The sequence below is a fragment of the Camellia sinensis genome, chromosome 3, assembly GCF_055761805.1.
Source record: "Camellia sinensis isolate YWXY chromosome 3, ASM5576180v1, whole genome shotgun sequence".
Lineage (NCBI taxonomy): Eukaryota > Viridiplantae > Streptophyta > Magnoliopsida > Ericales > Theaceae > Camellia > Camellia sinensis.
The window spans coordinates 10004395-10015800 of NC_138963.1; the positions used below are offsets into that span (position 1 = coordinate 10004395).

The 11406-nt window shown below is 33.7% G+C and overlaps 1 protein-coding gene across 1 annotated transcript; it reads left to right on the forward strand.

Moving 5' to 3' along the window:
- Nucleotides 1-4912: 4912 nt before the first annotated feature.
- LOC114269977 (putative UDP-glucosyl transferase 73B6) lies at nucleotides 4913-7496 on the forward strand. Its single transcript, XM_082917590.1, has 2 exons — nucleotides 4913-5443; nucleotides 6404-7496. The coding sequence occupies exons 1-2, from the start codon at nucleotides 5435-5437 to the stop codon at nucleotides 7004-7006; spliced, it is 612 nt and encodes a 203-aa protein (XP_082773716.1). The 5' UTR covers nucleotides 4913-5434; the 3' UTR covers nucleotides 7007-7496.
- The last annotated feature ends 3910 nt before the right edge of the window (nucleotides 7497-11406 follow it).

Here is an 11406-nt window from a genome sequence, read left to right on the forward strand (position 1 = left end):
AATAATTATATACCCGTATTAGAAATATTCTCAATCGTCTTTGATGTTCTCACAGTGAATCTCTGGAATGCAGGGCTGCAAAAACAACAGAACAAGATGAAATTAGCAAACCCCCCTAGTTTATTTGTTTATCCGTTGATTATTAAATCCTGCCTCTCTACATGTGCACGTTCTCTTCTATGTAGATTCAACAGAAATATATCGGATTTGGAACTAAACGTTAATATATGAAAAAAGACATGAAAAGGGAATTGCCAAAATACACTCAGCGGTGTGGATGGCTAAACCACAATTTAGCTTGCCGAAAAGACAACAAATACGGCTAACCTTGAATGGCAAAGTCGGCATCAAATAGGTCCTGTAGCCAACCAAGGCAACAGATAATCAGCCTAATATCAACTGCCATATTGGCGTGGAAGACTCCTACTGAAAAACTGAACCAACTAACCCAAAGAAAGCCACCTGACACATTATGCAAGGGCAGCATGCCAAAGCAACGTTGGTGAAGTCCTCGTCGGAATGTGAGAGCTAACACATCCAAGCAAGAGCATTGAGGATAGTCCTCATGTGCTCAAACATGGTCCAGGAGAGAGAAAAGGTGTTTATCGCAAACCATCCCACCTCTATAACTAGGGAAGGAACAATGATTGAAAGGTATGTGAAAATATATCCTCTAAGGTCCGTTTGATTGTCCGGATTGGATATAAAGGCTTGAGAAGGATATGTAATACCTAAGGATAAATATGAGATATAATATGTTGTAAGATATGAGATGAATTATATATAATGTGGGGTCACTTATATTATGTTTGGTTTAAATAGGATATAGGATGGGATAAGAGAAAGTAATTAATTTTGACATTTGGATGAAAGATTCTCTATATCTGACGGTGGGAGATATACAATACCATAGGGGATTGGTATTGCATAACCCCTGTTCGGGGCATATACCATCCGGACTCCCTATATCTGGAGCAATCAAACACGAGCTATAAGAAGACAAGAAAACATTTGGGACCCACCTCATATTATATCCGGTCTCCCCTCATATCCGCCCCTTATATACCCTTAACAAGGAAAGGAGCTAACTTAGTCATCAGAGTGCTCCCCTGGCCAAACTTCCAGACAGTTACTCTGGTGGTTTGATTCTTGGGCATGAAATACAATCAAGACCTTAGTCTCACTTTGGGAAAGAAGGTGCTAGAAATCATCCCACCACAAGAATTTTTAGGTTAATTGCAAATCATGAACAACTTCTTCCATTAATATGGCTATGGTCATTTCCACAATAAGTACAAATCTATCAAGTTATCATATCAATACTATACACCCGTTTGGATTAGGTGATTTGGGAAGGAAAAAAAAAAAAAACCTTCTCTTGGTTCGTATCACCTATTTAGATAAGTAAAGAGGAGAGAAATGACCATTTCTCTTATAACCCTCATTTTGAATCTCTCCAAAAGTGGAGAGAAATTGGGAGAGAAAAGAAACCAATAAATTACTACTTTTTGATCTTTTTGATAATACCAAAACTATCCCTTTAGATATAGAAGCAATTAAAAAAAAAATTAACACCTATATTAAAATGTTATTTTGGTAATATATTATGAAAGGATTTCTTTGCTTTTCTTTTATGTAGTTTAATCGAACAAAATAGGAGAGAAATCATTCTCTTTTCTCTCGCTTTCTTTCCTATTTATCCAAACAAGAGGGAGAGAAACCAATTTATGTAATTATTTCTTTTCTTCTCTCCTCTCCTAAGTTCACACATACATGCATGCAACTTTCTCCACATAACCCAACAAGTGCAACAACAATTGTACTCATACCAACTACTTGATAGACAACTAAAACAGGGGGAGGAAAAAAAATTCTTTTTGTTCAAAACAACCAAAACAACCACATCCCCACAAAAGATTTGGATAATCCTCAGTGACATAAAATTCTACTAAAACAAAAATCACTTGATAACAAGTAATAACTAACAACAACACTATCTTAATCACAAGTATATATATTACAAATGATCGAAGGGATTACCTATTTGCAAGTCCATCCACAACGACCTCATTGACGAGGTATGATATGACTCTTTGCATGAAATTCCCTCCCGCCATGATCGGACCTTAGGTAGTGTATATATCTTCTCATACATTCAAAAAATAATTAGGAAAAATTAGCAGTAAAAGCAACTAGATTTCATGATTCGATTGCAAAGATTACAAGAAATTTCAAGTCAGAGTTTCAAAATGTTAAAGGGTTTTAGAGAATTAAATTCCAAGAAGTGATGTGAGAGATTCAATTTCAAGTGTTAAGTGAAAAACTATGCCGAAGCGGAAAACCCTAGCTCCTGCTTCTGCATCTGCTTCTGTTTCTGGAACCCGCTCCAGAATTGGGGAAAAAACTTGCAACGGCCGAGATTTGTCGGGTTTATCACCCAGTTTATTCGGGTTTGGCTTGTCATCGCAATTTGAGATACTGTTTGGACTTCACATATAATTTTTCAAATTAATTTTGATGATTTATTTATTTTTAAAATTTATTGAATAAAATATTTATATAAAAATTAAGATGATTATCAATAATTATAAGTTTGAATTATATTTATTTTTTAAAAAATATATGACAAATATAATTTTAAGAATAATTATTTATTTTTTATATTACAAATTTGATTCAAATATCTACTTATCGATTATCTTATTTTTTAAATGAATATTCTACTTAATAAGTCTTAATGTGACAAGTATAATGCGATACTCTATTGTGGTAGATATTAATGTGACATTCTAAAAAATTTAAAAACTCCTTAGTATACTTTTTTTTAAATGTGATAATGTAGCGGGTATGATTTGACACTCTAAAAATTTTATTCCAAAAAAAATAAAAATTCTTTAGTGCTCTTTTTCTTAATGTGATAATGTGACAAATATGACGTGACACTTCAAAAAATAAAAACTCTTTAATGTACTCTTTCTTAATGTAACAACGTGATAGGTATAATGTGACATTTAAAAAAAAATAAAAACTCCTTAGTGTACTTTTCTCAAATGTGACAACGTGACGGATATTCAAAAAATAAAAACTCTTTAATGTACTCTTTCCCAATGTAACAGCGTGATAGGTATAATGTGACATTTTAAAAAAAATAAAAACTCCTTAGTGTATTTTTTTCAAATGTGACAACGTGATGGATATGATCTAACACTGTAAAAAAATTTAAAACTTCTTAGTGTATTTTTTTCTAAATATGACATGTGACACTCTAACGTGACGAGTATGATGTGACATTCTAAAAAAATTAAAAAAAATTTAGTGTACTTTTTTTTAAATGTGACACTTTAACATGACAGGTATGACGTGACACTAAAAGATTCTTTAGTGTATTTTTTTTAAAATGTGTTACTCTAACATAGCGGGCAAATAAATCATTAAACATCCAAAAAGACTAAGAGGTGGTTTGGGATGTTCTAAATAAGTGTACTTTTTGACTTTTCATAAAAAGATGTGTAGAAAAGTAGTGAGAAAATGTTGATTGATGTGACCTAAAAAAGATAAAAAGATAAAAAAATAGACTAAAATAGTGTATGCTAAACAAATCCTAAATAGATCTCAAAAAAAATATAGGACTATATGGATTATAAGTCCAAAATATGAGATTCATTAGTCAATCTCCCTTAAAAATTATCAATAATTTTTTTCTAAAAAATGATATGTGATTTAAAATGTAATTATTGTAATTACATTTATACGATACTTTTCTAATTGTTTTTCTAGATAATTTTTTGGGAAAATTTATTCAGAAATTTTTATTGATAAACTTTCCCATTGATAACAAATAAACTTTTGGGGGTAGCGAAAATAGGCGTTGTTGTCACTAAAAATAAATGAACACTTATTAAAAAATAATTAAACAGATACTTAATTTTTTTTATACAATTTATAATAACATGATAATTAAGTTTTAAGTTTTTAACCAATAAAAAAAAATTAAATTTGTTATAAATGTAATTACTTATAATTACAATTTTTATTTTCTTACAACATTTTTATTCTCATCAAATTTATATAAGAAAATATATATATTTTTTATTTTTTTTTTAATTTCACTTTTTCATCATTTATGACTTTCTAATCAAACGGAAGGAAAACAACACCTCCCTTGGAAAAAATGGACTACAGGATTTTTGCGAGATTGTTTCCGCTTTGCCTGGGAGTGCTCTCATGTTTTAGGATTGTCTTGCTTTGAATGGCAAGAGATACTTAAAAACGTAGTAGGGATGTTTTGGACAAAAATTAAGATATGTACTTATTAGAATAGTCAAAACAATTTGAATTTAGTAAAATAAAATACTTAAGAATGAGATTTATCAAAAAAATCTCCCTAAAAACGAGGTAAAATATATTATTTTATAACTTTTTTAATAACATTTTCACTACATTACCGTAATACATGATTCAGCTGCTTCTCATTTTTTTTCTTCAAATGGTCCCATCATTTGTCACTTAAGAACACAAAGGATTATGTGCACTGTATTTTGAGTAAACTTTAAAAGAAATGTTAAAAACACTGATGATTGTGTGCACAGGATGCACAGCCTCCTCATATGATGATGGGGCCATTTCTCATTTCTTAATGTATTCATAATTTATATAATAAAAAATACAACAATGATTCATTTCATTAAAAACATCACCACTAATAGCACTAATGCATTAAAAAATAAAAAATAAATAAAAAAATACAACGCCAAGATCAAAACATCACATCATTAATGACGAGACCCACTACCACCTAATTAGTGAGAGCACTAATTAATGCTCCCAAACATTTTTTTTTAAAATAATAAAAACAATAAAATGCACCTCTTATTGATCCCTTGCACACCCCCCCCCCCCCCACCCCAACACTGTTCTTCAGGGCAACCAAAGTAACATTCACCCCTTTCTCTCTCTCTCTCTCTCTCTCTCTCTCAATTAATCAATTAATTAATCGATGAGTTCATTAGAAGATAAGAAAGCAGAAATGCTTTTCTTGCCATGGATAATGGCAAGAGGGCACATGATTCCAGTGATAGACGCAGCAAGGATTTTTGCAGCGCATGGAGCTAAAGTAAAGTGACCACAATCACAACTCCAGGCTACGCTCAGCTTTTCCAAAAACCCATCGAGGGAGACCAGTCATTAGGCCATGATATCAGCTTCCACACCTTCAAATTACCCACCGCCGAGTTCGGCTTGCCGGATGGCTGTGAGAATCTCCTCCACGGCTCCGTTGGCATGATGGAGAAGATTTACTTGGCCGTCCAGAAGCTTCAAGAACCCATACAACAACTCGTCCGAGAACGCCGCCCCGATTGCATCGTCAGCGACATGTTCCATCCCTGGACCGCCCATCTCGGTGCTCGCCTCGGCATTCCCAGGATCTTGTTCTATGTTACAGGTTTGTTCCCTCTCTCTGTTGTCGTAAAATTGATCTGAATAAATATAATTTTTATAAAAAAGGAGATAAATTACAAACCCCTTTTCTAAGATTTATTTAAATTACAAGTTCTCTCTTGTGATTTTATAAATTATATTATAGCCCTTAAGGTTTCGAATTTCGTAATAAATAGGTCATTTTATTAATAAATCACTAATAAAATTTTATTTCAATAAATAATTTAAATAATTTTATTATTGTATGAATAAATTGTTATGAATTTTACTTTTTTAATTAATTATGTTAAATAAAAAATTTTAATAGGAAGATATTTGTAATTTTTTAAATCACAAAAAATAATTCGTATTTTAAATAAATTTCAAGAAATGTATTTATAATTTATCTCAAAAAAAAAAAGAAAAAAAGAAAAATAATGTGACCAAATAAATATACTTGTCTCAAATAGTGCCTCATCATACTTAGTTGATTCCACCATCTGATATTATACTGACCTTTTTGAGATTTGGAATGAAAAATATTAGGAGCATCAATTGAGGAATTCTAATCGATTCTAATGATATGAAATGAGGTGGACACACCCTCCTCTTTTTATTTTTCTTTATTTTCTCTCATTCATTATTGGTCAAAAAAGTGGTGTTATATTAAGAGAGATAGAATAGTTTTAAAAAAAATATATAACAAGATTATAATTTTGATATAGGTATACCGGTACCTTTTAATAAGGTTTTTGAAATTGAAGTCAATGTGTTAGTTAAGAAACTGAGCCACAAACATTTTGTTTTTATATACAATAAATTAATATGATAATGACATTTTTAAAATTAAAGTCAATCTTGAAAATGCAAGCTTCTGACTTAAAAATACCAGAACCTAAACTATTGTATCATTGATAAAAATCTCGTATGAACTTACTTTGTGTTTGTATATCACTATTTTTAAATTCATGATTCTACGTTACAGGTTTTTTTGTTCCCTCTCTGTTGTGAAGAGAACCTTCGGCGGTACGCACCGCACGATAAGGCAAATTCTGATACAGAGGCCTTTGCTTTGCCGGGTCTCCCCGACGACAACCTTATTTTTACGAAGAAAAGAACACCATTCTGGTTTAAGGATAAAGGAACTGGTTGGGGACAATTTCTTGACATGGTTATAGAATCTGAGCTCAAGAGCTATGGGGTTATGGTCAACAGCTTTTACGACATGGAGCCAGCTTATGCCGAATATTTCAAGGATGAAATGGGCAGAAAGCTATGGCTCTTAGGACCCGTGTTTCTCTTCAACAATGAAGTCGAACAAAAGGCTGAGAGGGGCCAAAAGAACTCGATTGAGGGAGGTACAGTTTTGAATTGGCTCGACTCCAAAGGAACCAAGTCAGTACTTTATGTTAGTTTTGGGAGCTTGGTTAGTATGCATCCTGAACAGTTCCTCGAGCTTGCTCACGGGCTCGAGGCTTCTAGCTGCCCATTCATTTGGGTGGCCAGAGATGAGTCAGAGTTTGGCCAAGAAAAGGAGGAGGCGGAAATGGAGGTAGAAAGTTTCCAGAGGGATTTGAGGAGAGAATGACGAAGTCCGGGCAAGGGTTGATAGTAAAGAGCTGGGCACCACAATTGCTAATCTTAGAACATGCAAACATTGGGAGGGTTCTTAACACACTGTGGATGGAACTCGGCAGTTGAGGGGGTAGGAGCGGGTGTTCCGATGATTACATACCCCTTCGCGGCAGAGCAGTTTTTCATTGAAAAGTCTCATCGTGGATGTGTTGAAGACTGGGATTCGAGTGGGAAACGAGGAGTGGTTATCGTATACTTGGGAACCCAAGGTGACGGTGACCAGAGAGAAGGTGAAGGCAGCAGTAAAGTGGCTGCTGGGCGGTGGTGGTGTTGGTGAAGTGGAGGAGATGAGAAGGCGAGCAAAAGAGTTGAGTGTGAAGGCTAAGGGTGTGTTTGGTAACGTTTACGTTTTTAGTTTATATTTATAAAAATTTTATAAACTGATTTTTGTTTATTTTTAGAAAAACAAAAACTACAAACGCGTTTGGTAATTGACAAAATGTTTAAAAATATTTAAAAATATAAAAAAGAGTGAGAAATAGCAAGTGGCGGCGGAAGACGGTGGTGGAAAGTGGTGACGGTGGGTGGTGGGTAGCTGGTGGTGGTGGCTAGTGGCGGGTGGGCGGTGGTGGTGGTGGGTGGGTGGGTGACGATGGCGGGTGGTGGGTGGTAGCGAGTGGTGGGTGGTGATGGTGTCAGGTGGGTGGCGGATGGCGGGTGGTGGTTGGTGGTAGCAGGTAGGTGGCGGGTAGTGGTGGTGGGTGGGTGGGTGACGGTGGCGAGTGGTAAGTGGTAGCGAGTGGGTGGTGGTGGTGGTGGGTGGTGGCAGGTGGGTGGCGGGTGGGTGGTGGTGGCAAGTAGGTGGCGTGTGGTGGTGGCGGGCGGTGGATGGTAATGGCGGGTGGTGGGTAGTGGGTGGTGACTGGTGGATGGCTGGTTGGTGGTGGTGGTGGTGGTGGCAAGGGGTCGGTGGTGGCGGGTGGGTAGGTGACAGTGGCGGATGGTAACGAGTGGGTGGTGGTGGCAGATGGGTGGCGGATGGCGGGTGGTGGTGGGTGGGTGACGGTGACGGTGACGGGTGGTAACGAGTGGGTGGTGGTAGCAGGTGGGTGGCGGATGGCGGGTGGTGGCGGGTAGGTGGTGGTGGTGGTAGGTGGGTGGGTGACGGTGGTAGGTGGTAGCGAGTGTGTGGTGGCGGCAGGTGGTGGCGGCAGGTGTGTGGCGGGTGGGTGGTGGTGGTGGTGGTGGCAAGTAAGTGGCGGGCGGTGGTGGGTGGTGGCGGGTGGCTCATCTGATGCTGATGTTGTTTCTTTTGATCAATGAGCTTAAGTCTCGTCGGAAGCGTTTGTGCGAATAATTTTTGATCTTGTAATCCAAGTCCTACTTGCCAATAAAATTTATAGGGGCCAGAATAAGACTACCGATTACTTTTCTACTTCTGTTATTTTTTGTTTTTGTTTTTGTTTTTTTTTTTTTTTTTGGGGTGTTTAGTGTTACGGGCTAGAATAAGGCTATTGACTCGAGTCATTGGTCACCGATTTCTATTGTAATACTGTTATGTTTTTTTATTTTTTGTTTTTTGGTGTCTAGGATATTTATAGGGCTAGCTTGCTTGGTTTCAATTTTTAAAAAATAATTTTAAAAAAATTTATTTTTTTATTTTTCGTATTTTAATGTTTTCAATGAATTTTTTTTAATATTTTAAGTAATTTTTTTTTTTTAATTTTTAGACACACCTAACATAAACAAACTTAAAAAGTATAATATTTGTGAAAAAAATCTTTAAAAAATACACTAAGGCCAAGTTTGACTATCCTAAATAAGTATACACTTTTTATATTTTTATCTTTTTTTCATCACATCATCTCTATACTTTTCTGCACATCTTTTCGTAAAAAGACAAAAAGTGTACTTATTTAGGTCATCCCAAACAACTCCTAAATACCAAAAAATGCAAAAAAAATTATGAAAATTTAATACATTTTTATATTTTTGTGTATTTATTAATTTTTTAAAATATTTTTTCATAAATATTTTATTATTTAGATACATCTACGTAAAGTGCATCTAAAAAAGTAAAAAAAAATACTTAAAATTTAAAAAATATTCACTAAAAACAAAAAAATACGAAAAACAAAAAAATAAAAAAACTCAATTTTTAAAAAATTGAATTAAAAAAACTGAAACCAAACACATTAATTGCCTCTTGAGTCATTAGTCACCGATGTAACTGTTGTCGTACGTTATCCTATAATGGTTACTTTGTAATAAACTACTTGAATTTGCTTGAGTAATAGCGGTAATCTTATGGTAAGCCATGTTCGCCGTACTGGTAATGTGGTTGCTCACCGGTTGGCTAGATTGGCTATCTTCTCTCGGGGGTTGCGTGTTTGGATGGAAGAGGTTTCGAATTCGGTTGCTTCGGCTGTTCATCTTGATGTTGCTGGCTCATGACTCCCCTGTTTATTTTTCTTTTGGTCATTTCGTCTGTTGTTTTTGTTTATTCATACACTATCTAAAAAAAAAAACAGTGGTAATCTTATCATTGATAAAAATAAATACATAAAAAAAATTGTTATTTATTTGAAACATTATTACATTCAAAATTTGAATAATGTGGATACAATCCAAAAAGATATGAACTTAAAAATCAAACACAAAAATGACCATCTCACTAATTTTAAATCTATATTATACATTTTATTTTTGAAATGAATTTTGAAGTAAAAGTTCAACATACAAGCATTTTTGTTATTTGGCTGATGGGAAGTTGTAATAACAAAACTTTATGACATTTGTCCCAAAAATTAAATTAAATCTGTAATTATAGTCACATAATTTTATCAAAATTGTTTTTAAACAATAGACGGTCATCTGTTTCAGAACAGGAAATGTGATTTGTAATGATTCCACGGACTCTAATTTAAGTGTCAAAAGAGAACTAGAGAGAAGTTGTGTTATATTAGTATCCCATATGGTTATATTATCAACTAATATTAGATGGTATATCAACTATAGTATTCTTCACAATAGAGAGGGAACAAACCTGTAATGCAGAAAAGGAACCTGGGAATGCCAAGCGGAGCACCAGCGTCCGCTGTCCACGGATGGAACATGTCGCTGCCAATGCAATCGTGGTCCTTCTAGGAGGAGTTGCTCGATGGGTTCTTGGAGCTTCTCAATGGCCACATGAAAAGCTTTTTGATCATGATGATTGAAGGCAAGCCGGTGGTGAGTACTTTGAAGGTCTGGAAAATGGTGTTATGGCCTAATGATTTGCCTCGATCGATCAATTTCTTGAAGAGTTGGGCGTGTGGTGACAGGGCTGGTCCTGAGTTTCATAGGACCTAAACAAAATTATATGCGAGGGACTTTTTACATATTTACCAAAAAAAAAAAAAAAAGGGTAAAATGGTATATCTTCATTTTTTTTTTCCTAGCATCCATACAGAATTATTACAAGAATTCAAAAAGATAAAGTTTAGTTTAGGAAAATCTAAATGAGAAACAAAAAGCATCAAAAACGATATTGTCAGTAAACAAAGCCCAATCTAATTTGATCAAATCATATATGTTATCCATTAAAAATGATATTGTAGATAACTAGATTACAAAAGTTTTGTATTGTAATTGATAAATCTTAACAAGTGTCTTAAAAAACAAAAAGAAGATATTAAATATTAAAATTTGCGTAAAAAGTATTTGGGAAATAGTAAATGAGTTAAAAATAATCTTGAAATCAATGAAAAGAGTTTTAAAGTATGTAAAAAGTGTATGCATTTTTCAATATTTCTTATGTTCCAAGACATTTGTTAATAACACCTTACATCATTTGGAATTTTTTTTCTTCTTCAAAATATGGGGTCTCAAGGTGCGTAATTTTAAGAATAGTAATATACAAACAAAAATTTATATAATTTTTTTATTGAAAATAACATTATTTAAAATCAAAATCTTTTTTCATGATTGCTTTTTAATTTAAAAAATGTCATTTCCACATGTCTATAGGTAAATTACAAACACACCCCTTGAAATTTACTTAAATTATAAATTACTCTTTGTGATTTTAAAAATTACATTAAACTCTCTAAAGTTTCTAATTTCATAACAAATAGATCTTTTTATTAATAAATCATCAAGTTAATTAACAATTTTTAATAATGTTGCAATTTTAATTCAATTAATAATTCAGATAATTTTATTATTGCATAGGTGAACAGTTACAAATTTTACTTTTTCAATTAATTATGTTAAATAAAAAATTCTGACAATGGGTATTTATAACGTTTCAAACCACATGGAACAATTTGTATTTTAAGCAAATCTTAGAAAATGTATTTGTAATTTATCCAAATTATGCTTGTAGATTAGATTGGATAGGCTAGTTTCGACTAGGGTTAATACCCAATTTTG